The sequence below is a fragment of the Chinchilla lanigera genome, unplaced genomic scaffold (assembly GCF_000276665.1).
Source record: "Chinchilla lanigera isolate Chin_1 unplaced genomic scaffold, ChiLan1.0 scaffold00030, whole genome shotgun sequence".
NCBI lineage: Eukaryota > Metazoa > Chordata > Mammalia > Rodentia > Chinchillidae > Chinchilla > Chinchilla lanigera.
This window is the reverse complement of record NW_004955431.1, coordinates 19204375-19230163: the sequence shown is the minus strand read 5'-3', so window position 1 is coordinate 19230163 and position 25789 is coordinate 19204375. Positions and strand designations below refer to the sequence as shown.

The following is a 25789-nucleotide window of genomic DNA, read 5'->3' as shown; positions in this document are numbered from 1 at the left end:
TTTTTTTTTGTTGAGGCAGGGTCTCTCTACGTAGTGTGGGGCTGGCTTTGAACTCATTTATGTAGCCCAGGCTGGCCTCAAACTTATAGCAATCCTCCTGCCTCAGCCTCCAGAGTACTGGGATTATAGGTGTGCCCCACCATTCCTGGCAGTTCCTTGGATTTCAAAACAGTTCTGAAACAAATTAAATGATATAACCCAACCGGCTGAGAGTCTTTATGCAGAGTCATTCTGCTTCTGAGGCTGGAGTCTTGACTTAACTAAATGAAAACCAGATAGCCAATGTTTAACAGTAAGGATGTGTCTTGGTTACTTTTTTCTTATTGCTGAGACAAGTACTCAATGCCCCAAATTAAGGAAGGAAAGGTTTATTAAGCTCACAGTGTGTGGACATTTTAGTCCACACTTGGCTAGCTCCAAGGCAGAGTGGCACATGGTTCATGGCAGCAGAAAACAGCAAAAGCAGCAAGAGCAAAAAGGGAGAAGTCACTCCTCCTTTATATTGTATGTAGGCTACCCACTCTGCTACACCAGTGCAGGGTGGGTTTAGCACTCACACCCATAATCCCAATGGATGATGAGTGTTGCACTCACACCCATAATCCCATTGGGCCTTGAATCAATGAAAAACTCTACAAGCCCGCCATATGACTGCATGAGGCTTTGGGGGGACATCTAGACACAAACCATAACAGGATGGCAGGGGCTCCGTAAGCATAATCAGAGGGAAAAGAAAAGTGGCCCAGAAGGACACTGGCCTGCTGAGCTCTCTCAAGCTCATAGCCAGCTTCCAGCCCAGGTGCATGGCAACAAGGCTTGCTTGGGATTTCCTTTCTCCCAGGGACATTCCTCCTCTTATGCCCTACCCTGCTGCAGGATGGGCCCCACCTGCTGCCGGAGAGTCAGGCAGGGGGCACAAGGGAGGGAAAGGCCTCTCAACCCCCTCTATTCCTTAGCTTCAGAGAGATTATCTGGCCTTTACAGCTTCCGACCCTGGATGCTTGCAGAAGACTGATCTTCAGGCCTGTTAATCATTTATAAAACAAGGATTCCTGTAGCTCCCTGTGCAGCTAAAGTAGAATGGAAAACAAAACTTCCTCCTGCATAGTAGGAAACAGAGGCCCACCTTTTCATGCTGTGACACAAACCTAAGCAACACTATCTTGCTGTGTTCTGTGCCTCTGCTTGCCCAGCTGAATGCTTTTCAAGTCTTCTAAGTTGCTGCTCATTAAGAAAAAAAAAATTTAGGCTGCAAATGGGTGCAACATGTCAAATGCGTCCTCGCAAGCGCTGGATCTGATGCTGGCAGCTTAGCAATCTCAGCAGCACCCACTGCAACTGTCTCATGATGCTGTTCTTCATCGCCAAGTGGTAAACGCCTAAAGCCAGGGACTGGTGTTAGTCATCTGTGCCCGGTGTCGGGAAGGCCAGGCGCAGGCTTGCAGAGTAAACAAACGACCGGATGGCAACCACAGAAGACTGGAGGGATCCTTCCAGGCACACCTGTGCACTCACTGCGTTCTGTTTTATACCAAGATAAAAGAAACACTATTTTGATGCCGGCAAAGTATTATTTGCCTTCTTTGATTCTTAGCGCCCAAGCCTCAAATACTTGATTTTCTTCTCAGTGCATTACCAAAACCTTCTTCCAATCCTAATTCGGCACTGAAACACCGCCCTATATCTGGAAATGTTTGTTGGTTTTGTTTGTTGAGATGAGTTCTCACTACGCTACCCACTCTAGCCTTGAACTTCTGGGCTTAAGCGAGCCTCCTCTCTCAGCCTCGCAAGTAGCTAGAACTACAGCTGTGCACCACCGTGCCTAGCCTGTAATAGTTTTTACAAGGATGAAGTCCATCATAAAACATCAGCAACTACTACCCTCTAGTGAGCTTTTATTGCATGCTTGGCATCAGGCTCCATACATTTGTATCTTCTAATCCTCACGGCTAATCTCTTGATCCTCAGTAAGGGTCTATTATTCCCATTTTACAGAGGAGAAAACGGAGGGATAGAGAAGTCAAGTGTTTTGGACCGGTGTCACATAGCTACATCAGATTCCACCCTGGCTTCCCTGTGTGATCTGTTCACTCTTCCACCTTTTGGATTCTGGGGAAAGACTCTGGGAGAATGCTGAACAAGGGCTGGGGGCAAAAAGGCAACACTCTGGCAGAAGTCCAGGTTCCAGAAAAAAAGGCTGCAAACAGTAATGGAGAACAGAAACATAATTAAACATCTGCCACCCTGATGTTTTCCACCAGCAACTCCCACTCTGAGAAGATTTCCAGGGCCCTCTATTCTTGTGCAAAGTAGCTGGGATGAACTCCAAGTCAGGGGCACCTTGTCAAACCTTTTCTGCTACAAAGTATCTGGTTCATCATCTTCCTTCCTTTCTGTTCCATTACTCATGCTAATCCCATGTGTTCTTCCCGATTTCTGGGTTTCTCACGGCCTGAGACTCCCCGCCCTGAGCTTGTTATCTGATTGCTGCCCTTGGGTCCTGGATCCATACAGCACTGGTATCATCTGTGACAGCAGATGAGTGAGGTCTGCTGCAGAATACGACAAACATGTTTCTCTGCACGGGGGCCATAGATTGCATTTCCCACAGTGCAGCAAGAAACAAAGGCCCAAACAAGACTCCTTTTTAAGAAGGGTTGGATCTGTGTTAGCTGACGGCAGCTCGGCAGGACAATGCCCGCCTTCTCTTCAATGACCGGAAATAGAGTGTAGGATGAAAAGGGAAACCGCTTCCACTGTCTTCGAAAATGTAACTCCAACCCCAAATATTAGATTAGCCATTGGCAGCCTTCTCCAAATCAATAGGATGGGAACCTGAGCCCTTTGCAAGGGCAGCAATACCTGAACGGGAAGACTGACAATGGAGGTGAATTTGCCAGGAAGACCTTGCTGTCTTTCACTGGAACAATCATCTTCCTTGTCTATTTGGCAAAATATTTGGCTCAGGCCCAGAGAGCTAAGAGAAGTGGGCAACCCATTTTCAGTCTGATGTGCTAGGAGGAGTGGGGGTTTTGTTTGTTTTGAGATATGGGCCTCACTACGTTGCCCAAGCTGGCCTTGAACTCCTGGGCTCACGTGATCTAGCCTCAGCCTCCCTAGTAGCTGTGACTACTGGTATGTAACACTGTCCCTAGCTGTGGAAGTGTTTTAAAAGCTGCCTGGGAGAGCCAGGCATGGTGCTACATGCCTCTAGTTCTAGCTACTAAGGAGCTCAAGGAAGGAGGATCCCTTGAGCCCATAACATAAGCTCAAGACCAGCCTGAGCAACACAGTGAAATTTCATCTAAAAAAATGAACACAGAAAGGAAAAGAGGTGCCTAAGGAAGGTTCATGATCTTCCTAGAAGAATCGGGGCATTTTCAAAATTTAACAGTTGGAAAACTGAAAGTCAGCACCAAGGGACAATCTGCCATTTTGGATTCCCTGGGCTGGGTGTGAGTCACAGACATAGATCCCGTATTCTGACTCTCTGACCTGCTAGGAGACACTGACAGACACATCTTCAGGTCTGTTTGGCTGACATCTGAAAATGCGTTAAGTTGTTCAGAACCCAAGTGCACGGCACTGGGACTGAGGTACAGGACAGCACATGCAGAATCAGTGGGGGAACGTGGATTACAGCCCAGTGTGTTTCTGGCAGCTGGGTGACTCTGCAAGTAACTGGCCCGGCCTCAGTTCATTCACCTCTGGAATGGGGAGAACCTCGGCTTCACATGAGTGTGGAAGAGTCCTTGCTAAGTGCTGGTTCATTTTCTACATGAATGGCGGTAAGAGATCATCATTACATTTAACGCAGTCTCACTTAAAACACTCACAAGCCCATAGGATAGACGTCACAGTTTCCATTTTCACAGATGAAGAAACAGCGTTGGAAAAGGTGCGGCTCAAAGCCACACAGCTAGCAGACTGCACCGCTGGAGTCCAGCCCAGGTCTTCTAAGCCAGGACAAGAGAGCGCAGTGCACACGGACAGAGTGGAAGGAGCAGCAATCGGCTGGCAAGAGCCCTGGGTACGAGCCTTTCTGGAAGGCACCTTCACTTCCACCTTTTAGTTCCTTTTTAGCCCTGAAACGAGGGTGGCACCACCCACCGTTTCACCTGTAAAGCTGTTGCCAAAATCCCTTCAGAGCTAGGTGCAAAAGTCCCCGAGGCAAGGGCAACCTTTCCTCACTTGAAATTGGGAAACTCAGATCAGGAGCGGAGACCGGTGTAGGAAAGGAAGAGACTGCGGGCGGTAACCCTCAGGGACCTCATGAGTAATTCTTCCCCAGAGGAGCAAAAGGAAGCCAGCTGGACCAGAGCTGCTTAGGACATGAAAGGGCAAACAGAAGGTCTGACTTCAAATGTAACCAGCCGCTCCAGAGAGCAGGCTTCTGGGATGCCGAAATGGGAGGCTGCGGGAACGGACAGGCAGATGCCTCTGCTAGACATGTAAGATGCTGAGTTTATCCTAAAATAGCCATACTGGATTAAATAAAAATTAGCAATTCTATTTCATCCCTCTCAATTAGAATCATGTTACATTTACTAACGTATGAAGAGTAAAACTTTGAGAACTATTGTTCTAAAATACCTCATAGTATTGTTGACCCTCCCATGGATATACTGCATAAAATTTCATTTACCCAAACATTACCTAGGCATCTGCCCTGTGCCCGGTTAACTTCCAGGAGTTAGGGATACAGCGAAAAGGCTTTGTAACTGCAAAAGGCACCCACAATGAGAGCATAATTAACAAAAGGCATTTTCCCCCGGGAACTTATTGGAAATGTCATTAGTCAATTAATGATTGTCTCTTTATGACGCTCATTAAAAAGCCGCCAGTAGAAACTTAAAATGCCAAAGAGGGACAGAAGCCCATCTGAAAAAGCTACACAAGGTAGGACTGCAATTATATGGCGTGCTGGAAAAGGAAAAACGGTTCTAAATCACATGTCTTCAAGAGTCAATTCTGGCTCTTCCACTTTCCTACCTCAGCAGGTGGCCGAGGGCGAGGCCTGCGCGGCAGAGCGCAGGAAGCAGGGCTGGGCCGGGTGTGCTCCGGAGCGATGGGGGCGGGATGGGGGAGCTGGTGAGGAAGAGAAGTTTCTCCCCGAAGGTGGGGTCCCCGCGGAGGCAACAAACACCCTAGACTTCCCATGGCCCAAGGGCGAGCCCCTCCGGGCAGCGGGCCCCCTCTCAGGGCAAACACGCCTGGAGCCAGGGCAAACACGCCTGGAGCCAGTGTAACACCTCTATCTGATCTGCGATGGGGTGCGGGGTGAGGCATGTTCCCAAAACCTTTTGTAAAACTCGGGCCCCTTCCGCGGCCACCAAGGCAGGGAGCCCCGCGACTGTGCCAGACCTGATCTTCCCCACCCACAGACGCAGGTAAGCCCTATCACTTACCTGGTTTCGTGCCCCCTGGGTCTGCGCGCCCGCGATGCCCTGTCCCACTGCCTCGGCCGCCTCGCCGGGCACCGACCGCGCGGAGTCGAGAGAGAGGCGCGCGCCAGGTGCGCGGCCACCAAGGTCGCCGACTTCCCGGAAAGGCGGCGCTCAGGTGGGCACAGACAATGCTGAACAAAGCCCGCAGCGCTGCCCCGGGCGGCGCAGGCTCCGCGCTCCGGGTAAGGTGGCGGGCGCAGAGCGGGATCCTCCCCTACGCTACCCGGTCGGCCGCCCGCCTTGCCCAGGCAGCTAGGCGGGCGCGGGGCGCGCGCAGAGCCCGCTCCGGGGGCGACTTCTCCGGCGGAGCGCAGCGAGGAGCGCGCGGCGCCAGGCTGTTCTGCCGGCAGGCGTGGGCTCGGCTCCGGCCAGGGGGCGCTGCGCACCCGCGGGAGGGGCGCCCGGGGGGCGGCAGCCACGTGGGACACCTGTTGGTCCCTCCCAGGGGAGAGAGCGCTGCGGGGCGGAGTGCGCTCAGCTGGAGGCTGTCTGCCGAGTGAGCAAGCTGGGCGCACGGAGCGCAGTCCTCGCCCTAGGCGTTACACTGTAAAGCGCTGACCAAATTAAGCAAATTACTTTGCTGAAAGAAACTGTTAATGAGTCCTCGATTGATCAGTATTGCATGTCTCTATTTGTTTTCATGAGAAACCACTTTGAAGATATCGGTATGTAATACAACAAGCATTGTTAATTTCCTACCACTTTGTAAATCTGTATTGTCTGTACTGTTCTTTTGCTATTTTGTAAAAGACATTTTGTTAATGTTTTCCTCCTTTTATTTTTAAAATTAAAAAAAAAATCCAAAGAAAAAGAAAACCAAATTAAGCAAATTAGCGAAGTACTTCTGTGCGGGTTTCCCAGCCCGCGCCTGAGCCGCTCAGCGGTGAGCAACGTGAGTCGCTGTCTACTCCGCAGGATTTATTGCTGCGGTCCGAATGAAAATGTTGACTTTGGCATTGTTTCTATTTGTCAGGGCAATTGCCTGTCTCATTACTGGAGTTGGGAGATAATACGCAGATCTTTGGCCAGCGTCCTCATTTAAGTCTAGAGGACGGCTGATTTTAGAAATCAAACGCCACAAAACAGCGTAATGCCTGGTGCGATGGCCGGAAAGCTCTCAGTGGATGTTGGACATTATTGCATAATCTGTAACTTTTCAGACTTCATCAAAGTGTCCTTTGTGTAATGTGTGCGCTAATTGCAAAAAAAAGAAAAATAAGCAATTTGGAAAACCACTGGTATCCCATTGCAGCTTGAGAATCCTTTAATATCATAGTGTATGTTCTTCCCATATCACTTTAGCCATATAAGATTTTACATATTTTAGTTCATAACATATATATTGTGCCTTGACCAGATTGTCCACTTTTGAACATATTTTTAGCCACCACATAATGTTCTAAATGTGCTTAACTTACCTGGTACTGAACACTAAATTTTCAATTTTCATATTGCAGCTAGATATCTATGCTTTTGCCCAGGAACTTTCTTGGAATAAACTGCGAGGCCAATTTCTATACAGCGTATACTTAATTCAAGTTTTCTGATGCATTATCAAATTGCCTTTCAGGAAGTTTGCCTGTTTCCTCTTGTCTATGCCTTTCCCAGTTATTCCTGCAAATGTCAGTCTGATAGGCAAATTGGCATTTTTTTATTCTTACATCCTTCTTTTTAAAAGTTAAAAAACTGCCTTTCAGTCTGTAGTTCTGTTGGTTTCCAACCGTCCGGATATTTCACCTTCAGTGAAACTAGCACCCGATAGCCTTAATGCTGCAAAACTGAAAAGATGAAAAAGGAAAAACATTTTTCACTTAATTCAACCCAGTAACATCTGAACACCCAAAAGGAAAAACAAACCAAACCAAACAGGCCACCCCAGGGCAGCATACAATGTGCCAGCCAGCATGCCATCCTGGAGATAAGAAAACTTGTCTTGGGGTCTAAATACCACCAGGGAGTGGTGGTCTCTGCTTCCAGATCAGATGGTTTCAGAGAAATTTAATGTTAAACACATGTGGAATTTTAAATACTTCAGTGGACACCTTAAAAAAGAAAACAAGTGAACAATATTTTAGTAAGATTAACCCATAGCCCAAAACATTATCTAAATATGTAATGAATATAAAATAGAAACATTTTAAAACTGTCTTTGAAATCCCATTGTATATTTATAGCACATTTCAATTTGGACTAGCCACACTGTAAGTGCTCAATATCCACAAGCAATTAGTGGGCCTGTGCAGCTCCAAACAGACAGAAGGGCAGACCCCCAATTCTAGTAAAAGTGGAAAGTCCACCTGTGACAGCCCCCTCCTCCGTCCTCATGCGGGTTGTTCAGCATGCCCTCTGTGGTTTTGCCTAGTAAGGTCTACCCTGGAGAAGCCATATTTCAATCTGGGCACTCCTAACATTTTTAATTTGTCTTTAATTGACCTGACTTTATTCTGTTAAAGTAGTAAAGAGCAAAAAGCACAAGTATTGGTAGAGATGCAGGTGCTGTAAACTCCTTCTCATTAGAGCATAAGCAAAGCACAATCTGCCCCAGCTGCCTTCAGGTCTTACCATTCAGTGTGTGTGCAAGGAGGCAAGAAGGCCCAGGCCCTGGAGCGTGGTGAGTGAGTACCACTGACAGGGGTGGAGGCCTTTTATACAGAGAAGCTGCGCAGCTACTTGTCATCCGTGACAACCTTTCCTTTGTGAAGATTTATGGGAAAGGAGGAAAAGTTACTAGGAAGGGCCATCATTTCAAAGGGCTTATGAGCTTCTTAGCTTCTCAGGACTTTGCCTTACTCATCTTTCAGACCCCCGTTGTAAACACATAAGATGTGGAGGTTACTGTGAGTGGAGACTTCAACACTGAGCAACCCACACCAGGAAGCACCTAGTGTAGTGGCACGACCATGGCTTTGGGGATGAAACCCTCTGGGGTTCCCCCACCAGCTCTCTCACCTCACCTGTTAGCTTTGTAACACAGAAAAGGTGCTTAACTGTGATTGCTGTGCTTCCTCACCTACAGAGGATGGTGATAGGTACAGATTCCTAACCCCGAGGGACCCCAACTCAAACTCTTTGCATCTAGTCCCTTAAATGATAAAAGTGATACTACCTGCATATGGAAACTTGCCTCAGTAATAATAGAGCTTCAAATGGAGACAACGGTATGCATTTACAGGCAAAAGCTTTAATGCAGAGGAAGAGGAAATAGGGAAGGGACTTCAGCTTGAGAAGAAGGGGAGCTGTGACCCTTCCACTTGGAGAGATCAGACGGGCACATCAGCAAAGAGAAGATACCAGCTTTTGTGGGGTTTCTGGGTAGGCTGGGTCCTGCTAATTTTCCACTGGATCATTCATGTGGAATTGTTGGACACCTCTTCATGTTTTAGGGTATTTCTTCCTTGTGCAGGTTATGGACCAGTAGCTGTTCTCCCCCTTGGGGGCATAATGGTGTCCCCCTGCTGTTACAGCACATCCGGTCCTTGCAGTAAGAGTAGGGGGATATGGGAAGGGCTCATTTGTACATTGTTGGCAAGGGAGAATGAGGGAAAATGTATCTTCACTTTTAGTGGGTAGCAGGACATAGATTAAAACCCTGAGAATCCCTCCAGCTCTTGTCCTCATGAAGAGCCTTGGCCTGTTTCAAAAGTGCATGTGAAAGGAACAGACACAATGGAGAACGCCTTACAGATCTGCAAAGCTGTGTATTTCTCTAGACCCACAGAGCAGCCACTGACCAGAGCCTTGTTTTTAAGAAAAGGAAGAACAGGAAACAATGTCTGTTTCTTACGTGGCAAAGCCCCCATCCCAGAGGAAACAAAGGGCCCGATCCCCAGGTGCTCCACTGGCAATAAATCAAGCCAGAGCAAGAGCTGTGGAACAGCAAATGATGGGAGAGAACAAAGTTTTAAGTGGGGATGTGAAAAGCAGAAATGCTGCCATCTCATACCAGAGGTTGAGAATAGGCTCTGTTTGTTCTAACAATGAAAGTTTATGACTATGACCCAACTTCTGTATATGATAGACGAATTATGCACAAAGTTACACTGGATTTGCTTTTGAGTGAAAGTGGTGCTTGTGGCTGAATCAAGTAAACATGTGCTATTTCCGTGAAAGCAAAAGCTTGTGTAACAGTCATTCATTCAATGAAGCTACTCAGTACTCTACAGCTAGCTGCTTAGCTGGGCCTGGTGTCCAGCTAGGTGAGCATGGTGACACCTGCCTGTAATCCTAGCTACTTGGGGAGCTGAGGCAAAAAGACTGGAAATTTCAGGCCAGCCTTGGCAATTTAATGAGACCGTATCTTACACCAAACAGACAAACGTGGGCATGCAGCTCAATGGGAGAACATACCTACCACGCACAAGGGTCTGAGTTCAATCCACAGTACTGAAAACAAACTTCTCTGCTGTTGCTGCTTACCAGGGTCATGAGTTTTGCTTTCAGTTTTCGCATATGTTTGCCTTAGTATTCACTGCATGAATTTTGATAGCAGTCTGTGCACCCCGGATGCAGCAGAGTGGGCCCCAGTCCTGCCTGGCCTGCAATAAACATTTATTGTTTCCTCACAGCCTCTCATCAATTACCACCATGAGCTTTTAAAAATGGTATCTCATAATCATAGAAGTGGTATCTTCTCAGGGTCTCAGGGTGGAAAAGCAAGCACAGAAAATGGCTGAGGCTTGACAGCTAAAACCCTAGACAGAACCAGTTTTAGGAGCTTCCTTAGGGGAGCTGACTGCAATGCCTGAACGGTACCCTAAACAATGTTCAGGTGCAAGAGATAATACCTATGTAGGTATTATGGTTTGTGTCTAGATGTCCCCCAAAAGTCTCATGCAGTCATGGGGGGGGGCGGGTTTTGAAGGTAGATGAACCTGGAGTTTATAAATGATTCCTAATGCAATGCTGGGATTAAGGCTGGGTGCTTGCTGGATCACTCTACCGACTGGATTGGCAACACCCTAATCCCAGCAGTCTGGGTAAGATACAAGGGGCAAACAAAGGCTTGTTTTCCCCTGCTGCTCTTGTTCCTTTTGCTGTCTCCCGTCACCATGAATGGTTGCCCTTGTGCCATGCCAGCCTGCCTTGGAGCCAGCTGATGTGGACTAAAACCTCTGCAAGCTGTAAGTTAAATAAACCCTTCTTCCCTTCATTTTGGGTTGGGTATTTTGTCTCAGCAGTGAGAAAAAAGACAGTAGGTAAGCCTTCTGCAGCTCTAGCCCTAGGTGGTGGTGGTGAGCAATAATCTTAGCACTAACCCAGCCTGATCTCCTAGCAAGCAAAATCATTCTACTCTTTCTTCTGCATGTTTAGAACCACAGGCTGCCTTTCCATTCCTTTTGTCTGAAAAAATGAAAATCATTCCTAAGAATTTTCCTCATGTGTTTGATTAGTACTGCTTGGGTTCAACAATCGAGCTATGGAATCCCCTACACAGCTGAAGAGCCTAGGTGGCCTTTTTCGCTAATCCCAGAAGAATGCCACTTGCCTAATGCATGCAGCTGTGTACATGCCAAGCCCACTGCAAACACTAATAATGCGACTGCTTTTAATTAGCAATAATCACACCTCAGATAAACCTCGTTGGCTACAATACTGCCACTGTTCAAAGCTAAAGCTGATTGCTTTTGGCAGGCAGTCGTTCAGTCCTCTCAGTGAAGTTGGCAGTGTAGGGTACTGGTAGTGAGGATCCTTGTGTGTTTGTTTCTGGAACATTTATCATGTAGCAAGAGAGCCCTGTTTCAGAATATTAATCACCCTTGTTAGTAATTTTGGATCTATTACATTTCTAGCTGTTGCATACAAAACATGGCTTCAAGCCCTGGAGTTTGGTTTAATCCATATGATAGAAATTTCTTCCCTGGTGAACTAGGTATAATTTATTCCAATATTTAAAAGGCCTCTTGCCTGGAATAAGCTTTTCTTATGTAGTCTCAGATCTAATGTACTCATCTGTCAGTATGACCAAACTGAGTATTTTAAGTGAACCTAAAGATGAGAAGCAGCTTGTGAGCAAGGCCATACATGGTCTTACTGAACAATAAACCCAGCGTCCACCATGATGTAAGGTACATGGCTGAAGTTCAATAAATATCTGTTGAATGACACATACAGCTGAAAAATAGGATGCAGAATGGAGACATGGATGAATGAAGTACGTCAAATTAACCCAGAAGACTCTCAACCACACCTCTAGCTGTCGGGCTGGTGCAGTAGGTGATACTTATCTCTTCTGGGGAATAATATAAACAGCTGAGTCACCAAATACTATAAAAGTCCATTAAATTTATAGTCAAATTTCCAGGGCCAAAGGATACAACATTGGAATTTGAAGAAATGAACTGCATTTCATGATTTTTATGCTACTTGACTAGTTTCCCTACTTTTCCTTAATAAAGAGGCCAGTTCTGTGATTCTGTGGTTGTCATTTGCATTTCCATTCCTATAGGAACGGAGCAGACAGCATGAACAAACTAGTGCTGTAGGGTTCAAGAGCAGGAAATCAGCAAATGTCAGAAGTACACAAAGGAAAACAGTTGACAAGTGAAAGGACTTTATTGGGCAAAGCAGCATAATCTTTTATCTAAATAGAAACCACATCAGTTTTTGAACAACGTTTTACACACAGAAAAATTCCGTTGAACAGAACAGGTGATAGACACTGCCAGTAAAAGCAAAACAACAACAAAAAACCCACACCAGTCTTTTAAGATCTGCTCTGAGGTGGTGACATCTTACATTGTCACAGTCTGATTTAAATCATGGAAAATTTTCCAAATAGAAACTTTGAGGCTGGCAGGAAACCCTCCAGTTGGCCTGAAATTCTGCACATGTGAGTTCAGAATATAAGATTATGTGCTTCAAGACAAATACATACTACTGTATTTATGCTTTAGAACCCAGGGTGCTCTACCACTGAGCACACCCCTATGCCCCACCCTCACTTCCAGGCCTCTTAATCTTTTTATTTTGAGATAGGCTCTCACTAAATTGTCCAGGCTGGGCTCAAACATGTGACCCTCCTGTCCCATCTTCCCCAGGAACTGGGATTACAGGTGTGTACCATCACGCCCAAGGAGAAAACTCAATTCTTTCTACAGTAAAAATCTAACTGGCTACAAAATTGGAAGAGAATGGATGGCAAGAGCAGAAAGATAAAGTCCTTTCCCAGGGGAAGTGGTCCACAGATCAAGGACAGACTCCAGGCCCAAAAGCCAAAAAAAAAAAAAACAACAACCAATCCAATCAAGGACGGAGAAAGCAGCTGATGACCTCAGTGCAGACAAGATGAGAGCAGTGGTGAAGGAGGGAAAAAGCAAGGAGCCTTGATGACATGGACGATGATGACAAGGAATGCAGGGAATACCTTATTAAAAAATAAACATACAGATAATCATAAAACTTCTATATCCACCCTACTTATCCAGTATTAACACGGAACCATATTTTCTTCAATACTTTCAGTAATAAAACATCAGAGGACTAGCGTGTAACTCAGTGGTAGAGCGCTTGCCTGGCATGTGTGAGGCCATAGTTTTATTTCCTCCATGGCAAAAACAACAAATTACATATACAGTGGAAAGCCTCTATTGCTTTCAGATATTCCCATGAATTTAGTATAAATCTTTTATACCAAATTTATTTATCTGGTGGGAAGAATTTATGGAGGAAAAAGCCTCAAACTAAAAGAAGCAAGCAAAAACGGAGGCATAAGAAGGTCATCAAAAAAAAAAGTAGATGAAGATTCCAAAAAATTAAACTAAGCAAGACGAAGTACATTTTCTCTTCAGTCTAGCCTTTCTTGTTTCCATCCTCATTAGTGTTTACTTCCAAAAGGCACTGTTTCTGAAAGAGAAAAATCAACCATCATTACGCCATATATAAAAACTCAGCCCCTATGGATCTTAATTTCTAGTTGAAATAGGAGCACACAAAATAATCACTTTTAACTGAAATTACACTCACTTCAGACCTGTAAGTAATTAAAGCCGTTTATGCTGCCCTTCACAAATATAAAATGTAGTTGTCGGTACTCTCCTTCAGATAAAACTATTCGATATTAACGTGGGTGTTAAAGTACCTATCATTTTTGTGCAATAAATTACAAAGGGTTTATATTCTTATCACCAGAGCACTCCTATTTTGAAGATTTACAATTAAATTATCAAGTAAACAAGTTTCTCCAAAAAAGAAGCCATACTAGATTTCAAAACGTATTTTATCTGTAAGAATGATTTAATGATCTGAGTAAACATTAAATGGTTCTTTCACCACAATGAAGAAAATATGCAGCCAGACACAGCACACACTTATAATCCCAGTGCTCGGAGGCTGAGGTAGTAGGACTGGAGTTTGAGTCCAGCCTGGGCTACTTAGTGACTTAGTGAAACCTTGTCTCAAAATACAAATATAAAATAAATTAAAATGAATAAAATAAAAATAAGTTTTGAAAATTTAAAATAGAAATTTTAAATAAAACTAACATTTAAAAAATATATATAAAAATAAAATGGATAAGGGATGTAGCTCAGTGCCAAGGGCCTGGGTTCAATGCTCATTACGACACCCAAAAATGTTTATGAAACCATGTGTGTGACTTTTCCCAATATAACCCCTCTAATTTCATGCCTTGTACAACTGACCTAATCTAAAAAGATGCTGCAGCACAGCATATAGGCAGCAGCCATGGGCAGTAAAAGAGCTCGGCTTTGAGTCTTAAGACCTAATTTGCAGTCTGTGAATGTGATTTGGGCCGCCGTGAACCTCAGCTGCCTCATCTATAAGGTCTACCTTCTTTCTGTTGTTTGTTTTTTCTTCTGGTACCAGGAATCAAACTCACGACCTTGCGCTTGCCAGGCAGGCACTTTGCCGCTGAGCTAAATCCCCAGCCCCAGGTCTACCTTCTTTTTAAGGGTGTTGTCAAGGCTGTGTATTTGACTTGGGTAACTGTTGGCTTAGAGTCACCAAATATGTTCTTTAAACACTGGAGTCATCACACCCTAAAGAAAGGGTCATGTTTCACTTTGAAATGAAATCTGCGACCAGTGTACCATTTTCTATTCCGTGCCCTTCAGGTTCTTTTCACAAAAAATGCAAAATTTGTTTGTAGTGATACAAATAAGTGAAGTGTGATTTAAATCTGAGGCTAAGCTTCACCTCTCAGTTATCCCTACGAACCTATATACCAGTAACACTTAGCATTCTCAAAATCAAACGATAAGGAAATGCACTGGCAGTCTCAGCCACCCTGGGCTCAAGTTCATTAGAGGTATCACAAGCAAGCTGTCAGGTCAAAGCCTGGAAGGCAGCATTAACTTAACAGCCAAACTCAGATCATGACATCACAAAATAAAGCACAGCCTTGTAGCAGGTGTCGCTCCATCAGCACTATCCCGACAGCAAGCCTGCAGACGTTCACTGGCCAGTGGCAAAAATACCAAAACTGACTCACTTAACTTTTTAGAAGCTTTTTCATTTCAATAAATTTGTTTTGATTGGTTGGATTGTTCAAGAGGAAGAACAGAATCTGTTCATGTTTTTTAACCTATGGGTGAAAAGAAACAGTATACTTTAGTTTCTGAAAGTGTTGGGAGTATAATTCTACTTAAGGGAAACTTTACCCACTTGTTCCTGTAACTCTGTGCAGCAGCAACTCATCCTGTGCGTCTTTTCTAAAAGCAAACGGAAAAAAAGTCAAGTAAGAAACATGTCCAACACATGTCTCTTCTGTCCAAAGAAATCCGGACCTGGACAAGTATGCGTGTATCTCCCCTCTTGCCTGGGTTACAACTACAAAGAACATGACCCGCTCATTTGGACTTTAAAACTGTCTACTACAGTGATCTGAATTTTTACAAATTAACACTCACATTCCAAGGTTAGGTATTCTATTATGTATGGGACCTTCTCTTTGGTGGGAACAGGTCTGCCAAATACCTAGCTGATGAAATACCAGAAAAATCTAATCTCAGAAATACAAGTTCTCCTTTTATCAGGATCAAAAGTGAACTGGGCATAAGGTGCAGGCAGAACGCCTGACATTTCCGAAGCTCACCACAGTGCTGCTGTGTCTGAGCTAGGGACCTTGAATGGAAGACTCTCTGCATCAAGAATGGCTCCTCTCAAGTGGCAACAAGCATTAGAGCCCTGCCATGGGTGTAGAGGAGGGGAAAGAGGGGACTATGGCCACACGGAGAAGACAGATCCAGCTCATTAGAAAGATTATCTTTGCCATTTGTTACATCTACATCTGCCATTAATCATTTGGAAAAATACCTTTATGGAAAGCATTTTGCGTTTTAGATGTGATGTTCTTTGCCAGATCATACTTCACCAGCTTATCAGCTACACTGACAGTACCATGCTCAGAACATTTCTCAACTGACACTGTGTGAACATTCTTAGTAATTTCTTTCACAGAAAGCATTACATTTTGATTCAACATGAAATTTTTTAGTAGCTCTATTATTAACTGAGAACAGCTTCCATTCAATTCCACCAGTCCTGGAAAAAATAATTGAAGACTTTGGTTAGTTTTCAAATCTCTTTAAAGCAGACATACTTAGATAAATTACCTCAGGTTAATAAGCAGAAAGCTCACTGACTAGCTGGGTTTTGATATGCTTTTTGACGTACTACCACTGTTACACTGTAAAATCAAATTTATCCACTGAATATTTACCGATGACCTATAAGGTGTCAAGCACTAATCTAGATTTAGAGGGCACAAAATAGATAAAGTATCTGCCCCTCAGTGATCCAGTGGAGACGCAATCAACAATACTATTCTGACTCTGAGTCAAAATCAAAGCAGACTATGAGAATTAGTGTGATACCAGCTTGGAGGGTCACTGAGTAAAGGGATCAGGCATAATCATAAAAAGCTATTGCTAGCATTTTCATTTACCCAAATTCCAACTGGAGTTTGAATGTAGTAAACATAATAAGGAAGCCAAAAATCGTGTCATGTAAATGCTGCTAGCCCTTACAGAAACCTATGACCAAAGGAGCAAGACCCTGGACGAAAGGTCAGACCACCTAGGTTATTCTCCTGCTCCTGCCACTTACTACTGCTCCTTTGCATTAGAACGAAGAAAACAATCTCTGAACCCTGGTGCCCTGAAAATAAGCTGTAAAACAAAGACAGACTTTACTCTTTACTGATTATAGTTTTTGTGAGTTAAAGAACAAAGGATATGAAATTTCCTTGAAAACGCTGACATTTAGATATCTGAGCAGGTTCTAGAAATACACATTTGATTCAGACTCAGAGCTATGAAACAAAAGGAAGAAAATCCCATAAGACATCCAAACTGGAAAGTGACTCCACTGTCTACCTTCAAATGAACATCTGATAATTTGGAAAGGGACTTCCAGGTGGCTTGCAGTAATTGGCTGTACTCTGGAAAGAGGCAGCGTTTCAATGTTTCCATAGTCTGCATAGAGCACTTTCACATCGGAACCTGATGTCTCCAGAACAACCGCACGGTACCAGAAATCATCACCTGAAAACAGAATGCAATCTTAGCTAAGAAGTTACTGTTAATGACCCCGTACCTTAAGACAGTTACTCAAAAGTTACATTTATGTCACTTAAATTCATGCCAAAAGTTCTGGTTAAGAGTTTAGATTTACCTGTTTCTTTAAAATCCTACTAAAAAGACAGTGACAGCCACCAAGAGAAAAGCCCACGTATTACTGGAAAGCCGGAAAACATATGCATGAATGGAAATGACTTAGCATAACCCAAGCTAGCAGTGGGGAGGACAAGCAGCATCACAGATTCTATTTCAAACCCCAACCCCCAAGGCTCAGTAATTGGTGCTCCTCATTTAAACCCAGGAGTGAGGATGGAACTGGAAGTAAGAATTGGGCTAATGAAGCAGTTACTTTCCAAGACATCAGAAGCTTCCCAAGGTATTAGAATAGACTTTAGTTCATAAATATATTTGCATATAATACCTATTTTTAAAGTTGCTAAAGAAAATGGTGAGCCTTATGTTCAGCATGTTTCAGTACAGTTTAACAGGCCTTCCCTCTCTCCAGGCAGCTGTTCCTTGTCCAGCAAGACTGGACTAGGGAACGTGAGGCCAAGCAGAGGTGAAAGCTTGGCCAAGAACACCATCAGGCAAGCTGTGCACTGCAGGCAGGAGACGACCATCCCAGGTGAAAGCGCTTCAGGAGGCCCACACCACCAGCGCCCAGAGACAACAGCGCCAGAGCACCCTGCTCAGAAGGGCACCAGTGGAAAGCCCTGTCACACGTAAAGATACTTCCAAGCCACTTCTTAGTGCCCCACCTCATCCACATGAGCAGCAAAGGATTACCAGATAGTTGAGAAAAGCCTGTCATGTGCCAGAGGAGACTAAAACAAATAGGACCTGGGGAAACAGAGATAAAGGAAGAAAAAGACCATGAAACTTTTTAAAATCATACTGAATACTCTTGGAGAATATTACATTCTTGAAACAAGAGCAAGATAGTATTAGAACACGAACACATATATACCCCTGGAAAAAGAAGAAAAAACCTGCTGTAAAAATGCAGTATTGGAAATGAAAATTTCAGAGGAAAGTTGGAAGGTAAAACTGAGGAATTTTCCTGACAAGGAGTACTTTTAAAAAGTGAAATTTAGTAGGATGGTGAAAGGTCGACATTAAAAGACTTGGAGTTCTTAAAACAGAAAACAAAAGAAGTAAAATTCTGGAAAATGACAGACTTAAAGATCCTCTCACTTGGTGTCAGCACAATGGTAAAAAGAAAGCCACCACACTAACACACACCATAAACTTCAGGACGTGCAATGAAGAGGATACTGAAGGTTTCAGAAAGGACAAAACATATGTTCAAAGCTTGGAGAATCGGGAATGATGTCCATCTTCTGACCAGAAACACCGACAGCTAAAACACAACAAAAACAATGCCTTCAAAACTGCAAGGGGAAAATGACTTCCAACATAGAATTCTATATTCAGGCAAACTATCAGTAACGATTAGGGTAGAATAAAGGCTTTTTTAAACACAGAGATAACGGGACATTTATCTTAACATGCACCTTGTCTCAATTTCCAGAGGACAGATCACATACCGGAGTAAAGAAAATAGGAAAATAGAAGATGAGATGAGGGAAGGACCAATCTGGCTAACTAGGCGGAGAAAGCATAGTGGTGAAGGATGGGAGTCCCATGTCTAGAGGACAAATAGTCTGGACAAGAGCTGAGCAGAAGGCTAAAGATGCCTCCAATGTGATTAAGTACACGAAAGTTCTTCGAGGGCATTTACGCTACAACAGAGAACTGCAGATAATTAGTGAAATAATACAGAACACTAACAGCAAAAGTGTCAAAGGAAAAATTATTAACAGTATTCTACACCTGGCTCAACTCTGAGTGGTGTTTATGCAGTCCTCCTAAAGCGCTAAATAGTACACACCTAACTGAAAATCACTACTCCTACTGGGAAGAAAATGAGAGGAAGTACAGGTCCAGTTGTCACAGATAAGAAAAATAAAACTAGGGAGTGACATCAGCAAGATGTAGGAGGTCCCCAGCTTGTAGGGTTCGCCCACCCCCACCAAAGGAACAATTTGGCAGCTGTTCATGGACAAAAGTACCTGTATGGGAACATTGGGATCTGGGACAGTGGTTTCAAAACCTGAGGATCCCAAGACTGTGGAGGCTCTTCTTTGGGAAGGCAGACCCGAACCTCAGTGTCAGACTCCCTTAATTCAGTGCTGCCCCCTGCCCCACCATGAACTCCAGTCTTGCTTGGCTACCGTGTCTTGCCACCAGTTCCATCTGCCCAGGGGTTGGCAGGAGCTATGCTCAAACATGCCCTGGTAAGAGGCTTGCCAACGGTAAACAACTGTTAACATTTAGCCTGCAACCTGTTTACATAGCCTCAGTTTACCTCAGTCTCAGAAACAAATCAGAATATTCATTGTAAGCATTATTTACATTAGCAAAGGAAATGTGTTAACATAAAATATTAAACAGAAGAAGGGTTAAAGTATGGCCTAACCACTGAGTCTGATCACCGAGGCAGCTTCTGTCCCTTCTTTCCTCCCTCCCTCTTCCTTCCTTAGGTGTTGGGCATTGAACCCAGGGGCTTTGCACTGAGCTACATCCTTAGCCCTTTTTATTTTTTTTTTTTTGGTTTTGGTTTTTTTCCGGTTCTGGGAATTGAACTCATGACCTTGCGCTTGCCAGGCAGGTGCTGTGCTGCTGAGCTAAATCCCCAGCGCCTTTAAATTTTTTATTTATGTTGAGACAGGTTCTTGCTAAGTCACTAAACTGCCCAAGACTTGGATATCCCTCTCAGTGCTTTCCAGAGTGTGGGGACTGCAGGCGTGTGCCATCACACCTGGCTAATGTTTCAGTCCTTGCAGGGTATTTTTTTTTTTTTCGTTTGGGTTTGTTTTTGTTATTTGCAGTGGTGGGGAATGAACCGAGGACCTCAACCATGCTAGATAAATACTCTAGCACAGAGCTGCACTTTCAGCCTGCTAAATTTCATATTCTTCTTTCAAGTCACACTCTATAAATATGGTAGAACTACAAATCACTTAATGCTACTGATCCACCATAATACTATATGGTTATCTGGAGCTGCAAGTACTGACAGATTTGTAGAAATCTACGGATATTCCTGTCTAAAGCAATGCAAATAGAAAAGCTCAATGGCCCTAAAATATGAATTAAACCCACAACTTTGCCTTTTTTCTCTACCTCATCAAATGAAATATGCATCTAAAACAAAAATCTACATAAGGTCATGGAGAAGAAAACGGCTGAAGTATTCTCCCCTGAGTGTTTCTCCCAAGAGCAACTTACTTGTGTATTTGGCGCAGCACGCATCCCCAATGCTCGGTCTGTAAGACAGCTGGCTTTTCTGAGCATCACAATACTCTAACAATTCAGCTGTCAGAATAGACAATTTTTCTTGGTTTTCTAAAATAGACAGATGCAATCTTTTATGAAAAAATTCCAAAGCTACTATGAACAGTACACAAAATACTGTCAAGTCTAACCATTCAAAACCCTTTGTATATTAAAATATACACTGTATTTTAAAAGTAAGTACATCCACTATTTGGCTGCTTTTTTGCAGAAAGGACGTAAAACTCGGAGGGGGTATGAAGGAATCTCCTGGTGGGCCAATTTCTTAGCCAACTGGTTATGCTAGTGTGCTCATTCTATGAAAACTTATTAAGCTGTATTTTTGGGATTAGTTAGCATACTTTTCAGTGAGTTGTACCTAATCAAGTTATCTTTATATTCCTGCCTCTTCAATAGACCTTAAGTTATCATACTGAATAACCCTGAATACCACAACCTTTTACCAGATTAAATATGATTTTTCGGTAATACTGGAGATAAATTTAAGAACTTATTGGTTATTGCCACAATTCTAGGTTTAACAATTTCATTCAGTTTCCTTTTTTTTTCAGCTTTAAAGAATCTGCAAATTATTTTGAATAGGCATCACTAATTTGTGCCTAATTCATCTTAATATACAAAAAGGATAATCTCATGTATACTTAAGAGATTTCCTTGATTGTTCACTTCCAGGAAACAAAAAAAGGTAAATTAAAAATCACCTTTATGTACTATTTTCTCCAATGTAAAACACTTGTAAATTTTTAAGAGGTGGTAAAACTATGATTATGAACTGATTACCAGGTCTTTCAAAACATCAGAAATAATTCAAAGTAGTTCAAAGTCTCTTAAATGGTTGAGGTTGGCAGAGTAAATACAATTCAATATAGGTAATACATGTACTGAATTAGGAATTACAGGGTAATTAAGGACACTGGTTTGTTATAAAAAGCTGTAGATTATTCACACTAGGCTACTGAACAGATCCTGAGTGCAGGACATTCCCTTCCTGTTCTCACTTGGATTTTTACAACTCAATTTGCCTGAAGCGTTCTGATCCTTAAGCATTATGTCCTTCAAAGTCATCGCCCTCGCCTTTCTTTCTCCTCCTAAGAAGATCACTGTAAGCACTTTCAGTACCCAGTTTAAAAGAGGACCATAAGGTGTTTTGATGTTTGCTCCTTACCTGGCATGTCATTTGGGATAGCATAAAACAAGTTAGGGCTTATGATTTCTAATATGCTTGCTTGCACAGTTTTATTAACTGGCAGTTCTATCGTCTTCCACTGCTCTGCTGAAGAGAAAGCTGAAGACATATGAAACACAGTTCTTGCATTAAAGAGGTAAAATCTATTCTTCTTTCCAAGTAATATACTTATGTACAATTTGTTCCTCAAATATCAACATTTCCAAACAGCCAAAATGAAAGCTTTGTATTTCACAGAATAATCTATTCAATTTGAGGGATCACGTGGGTGTTACGAAAATGTTCAGTCTGTGAGACTCCTTAAACTATTACACTCCTAAAGTACATTTCTGCGGTATATTTTGTGTAATTCTTCAAAATTACTGAAAGTTTAAGGGCTATATATCTGTACAATGCACATTTATTTGCTAATTAAAATAAAAATTAGTACAATGTCGGTTCAATAAAAAAAATCTGTTTTAATAAATATTAAGTTAACTTTAATATACTATTATTAATCTATGCCTATAAGGAAAATACCTACAGGAAAATGGTTTCATTTAGTATAGAAAAATTCTAATACACTATAAAAGCAAAGGCTAACACACATTTAACAAATGGTTTCAAAGTGTTACCTTGAAGCTCCTGGGTGTCAATTTCCTGATTGTGTTTATTAACAGGTCTGTTATTTGGCAAATCCTTAGACGGGGAGCCAGCTTTTAAAACCAGATGCTCGCTAATCAGAACATCACTAATTATTCTGGGATATGAAGTGGAAAGGTCAGTGAGCTCAACGCCCACTCCCTTTTCAGTGATTTCAACCACCCTGGCTTGGAGTTTAACTCCCGTAATGCACATCTGAAATCTTGCGATGGCTTCTTTAGTCCAGTATTTGTTTCTAGGCTGTATATCTGGAAAATAAAAACAGCATCAAAAATAGCCCTTGAGGGGCTGGGGATTTAGCTCAGCGGCAAAGCGCCTGCCTGGCAAGCGCAAGGTCGTGAGTTCGGTTCCCGGTACCAGAGAAAAACAAAAAAACAAACAAAAAAAATAGCCCTTGGCACAAGCTGACTTTTTGCTTCTACAGTATCCAGGACTGGGTCTTTGCCCCATTTGCCATTCAGTTCAGCAATTCTGAATGATTTTTAATAATCCTCTGCAATATATCTGCATCCTCCATGGCTGAATTACAGATAACGTGCTCTCTAATTCGCTAGTGTTTTAGAAGGCTCCAGGTCCTTCTTTACTTTCCCCAGTAATACAGCTACCTGGCACTTTTCCAATAGGCCAAAATGAGTGTTATTTCTGTCAGAATCCACCATCATGTTCTGTTAGGCAATGATGAGTTGCCAATTCGAAGATATACTTTCACTGGTCTGGAGAGTTTTCTGAAGATAATTTCAAAATCTCATTTGAAAATACTTATTATTTTTCTTGGGTAATTCTGATTTATATTCTTTTTCTTTTGAGATTGTGTTCCCCAAGCTGGTCTCAAATGCCTGAGCTCAAGTGATACTTCCACCTCAGCTTCTGAGTACCCGAGAGTACAGATTTTTCACTCTTAAATAGTGGCTCTCAACCTTGTTCAAGTATCTGACTTATCTAGAAGGCTTGTTAAAACACAGATTTCCAGGCCCCACCTCAAAATTTCTAATTGAGTAGGTCCAGGGACCATATTTTAAGAAGCTTAAAACTTGGTAATTAAGCCAGGTGTGGTGGTACACACCTGTAATCCCAGCACACCAGGGGCTAAGGCAGGGGGATTGTTGCGAGTTCAAGGCCAGCCTGGGCTACATAGTGAGACTCTCTCTCAAAAAAAATAAAAACTTGCTAATTAAGAAAAATAGTCTGAAACATGTACCTGTAAAATAAGTAGAAAAACATGGGTAACAGAAAAAAATGAACACTTACGCCTCCAAACATGACCATGATCAACATTTGGAATCCAACCTTCTACAGTTTTAGTTTTTGAGACAGGGTCTTGTTATGTTGTTACGTTTGAATTCTGCTGTAGCTGAACTTTATACAATTCTCAGATTGCTTTGGGATAAATTACTAGAAGTAAAATTGCTAATTTAGAAGGCATGACCACTGAGGCTCTTAAAGAATTCTGCAAAATGCTTTCAAGAAGGTCGCATCCATATTTTATTCCTATTACCAGAGAAAAGCAGCTGCTTCCCTTCTCTAACATGAATACTGGATATTATTCATATAAAATGTTAAAATTATAGATATGAACATTTAAATAAATATATGTGCTAAATAGTAAAAAAAAAAAAAAAAAAAGCTGAGAAAACTTTTTACTCTGTACCATACCTACTAACCAGCACTGTATCCCTTGAAATGGAAATTTTAAAAATTGTGATGATATCATTTGGAGTTCATCTGTAGTAACTTCTTCAACATTTCCATAATCGACAAAATGTACTTTAACATTTCCATTTGGTAAGATTTCCTTGACCAAAGCACGATACCAGTTACCATCACCTAGGTTTAACACAAAGTTTGTTAGATGAAACATTTCCCTTATATTAACATTTAAAATTTCTATATTGGGGTAAAAACCACCTTTTCTGTAGATAATAAATTTGCTTTCTTCCCTAACTTCATTCCTTTAGATTTTCAATAAAAAATTCCTAAGATTGAGATTTTTCAAAATCTCATTTTTAGAATATCTTTAAAATTTTTATGATACCACATTTTAATATCTGATGTAAATTACAGTGATATCTTGGTTCACGAACTTAATTTGTTCCACAATTTTGGAAAAGATGGTAACATTTGTGTTTGTGTGGGAAAGATGCTGTGGTAGCGTTTGTCACCTGATGCAGAATTTGCAAACAAAAACAAATTTTCACCAAATGCTTCTGTTTGTGAATCAAATGGTTTGCAAACTAAAGCTTTTGTGAATTGAGATATCACAGTAATTTCAGGGCCAAGGATGCAGCTCAGTGGTACAGTGCTCGCCTTGTATGTGAAAGAACTCCAGGTTTGATCCTCATATCTAAAATGAAACAAAACAAAAAATCTTGCACTACACTTACCCATTAATGGCTTAGGTTGATTTAATTGTTACTTGGTAAAATAGCATGAAAAATAAATTGTAGGAAAAACTCATGCAATGAAACTCACAAATGGAACAAATACTGCTCAAAATTAACATGGATAAGGTGATCAGAAGAAACAAAGACCCTGAAGTGAACAGCTCTTCTATTACCTAATTTGTTGTTAGAAATTCTGCAAAGGAAATCATTGAAATAATGTTTAACAAAATTCAGACAAGAATATACTATTTGGAGGTTCTTTGTTAAAAAAGAAAATGAATGCCATCTTGTTCATTTACTCTTGGTTATGAAAACTATGTGCTTTAATATTGGGCAGAAATAAGAGTTGAATGTCAAGAAACAAAAAGGTTTTAATGTCACAATGACATCAACTGCAACTTACCTGCAAAAAAAGCACAACAAGGTTGCCCTATTTCTGCCTTAAAACCATTATGTAACTTCTGCTGGCAATATTCTGCTAAAGATTTATTCAAATCATTGAGCTTCTCCAAGGCTGAAAATACAATATATATACAGGATTTAATATTAAGAATAAATACTAAACAGATTTTCCTTAGAGTCAGAAAACCTTTTGATTCTAAAATTCTCACATACAAACAAAAACACCTATGAAATACACCAAATGCTTTTCCTGACCTAAAAATTGTCAGGCAAATAAGCATTTAGTTAATACTCTCAAATAAAACCACAACCAATGATATAGTGGGCACGGACACATGGTTACGGCATTATCATCAGCATACCAGAATACAAGCTTTGTGGGTAGACAAGAAACACTATACAAACACACACAAAGTTAAATAAAAGCTATCCTGGAAGATAAACACAATTACTAAAATGGACGGCATAGCTGAATGATGCTAGGGAGATTAAGAAAAGCTTGTGAGCTCTGCCTGCTGGAGGTTTCACAGAGGAATCTGAAGTGCAACACATGTGATAGAAAGAAGAGGGTATTCCAAATGGAAGAAGTGACTCTGAAACACGTTTACACAATTACAGAATTAGGCAGCCAAAAATTACTTAGTGGGGAACAGGTGGGCAAAGCATGGATGTGAAAAAGTGAGCCACTGCAGAGGAGCAGTGGGAGGGGAGGGGGTGCTCAGAAAGACATAGTCCATGCAGGGGCTGGGGATTTAGCTCAGCGGCAAAAGCGCCTGCCTGGCAAGCGCAAGGTCGTGAGTTCGGTTCCCGGTACCGGAGAAAAACCAAAAACCAAAA

At 42.3% G+C, this 25789-nt stretch overlaps 2 protein-coding genes across 7 annotated transcripts in view; both read right to left on the bottom strand.

Moving 5' to 3' along the window:
• The window catches only part of Vwa2 (von Willebrand factor A domain containing 2), a 50103-nt gene extending 44312 nt beyond the window's left edge, over positions 1–5791 (bottom strand). The window contains exon 1 of one of the 2 annotated variants that reach the window (XM_013515834.1): positions 5409–5791. The gene's annotated coding sequence lies outside the window, so the exon portion shown is untranslated. The remainder of the gene's footprint in view (positions 1–5408) is intronic. The other variant, XM_005387824.2, reaches the window with a different exon arrangement.
• A 6189-nt stretch (positions 5792–11980) lies between these two features.
• Tdrd1 (tudor domain containing 1) overlaps positions 11981–25789 on the bottom strand; it is a 44848-nt gene continuing 31039 nt past the window's right edge. For 4 of the 5 annotated variants that reach the window (XM_005387815.1, XM_005387817.2, XM_005387816.1 and 1 more), the window contains exons 17-26: positions 24954–25064; positions 23823–23993; positions 22142–22417; positions 21507–21626; positions 20276–20392; positions 16781–16948; positions 15720–15947; positions 15069–15115; positions 14901–14988; positions 11981–13289 (exon numbers count right to left, since the gene is read on the bottom strand). In XM_005387815.1, the coding sequence (XP_005387872.1) occupies positions 13261–13289; positions 14901–14988; positions 15069–15115; positions 15720–15947; positions 16781–16948; positions 20276–20392; positions 21507–21626; positions 22142–22417; positions 23823–23993; positions 24954–25064 (1355 nt within the window). In that variant the 3' untranslated portion in view covers positions 11981–13260. The remainder of the gene's footprint in view (positions 13290–14900; positions 14989–15068; positions 15116–15719; positions 15948–16780; positions 16949–20275; positions 20393–21506; positions 21627–22141; positions 22418–23822; positions 23994–24953; positions 25065–25789) is intronic. The other variant, XM_013515848.1, reaches the window with a different exon arrangement.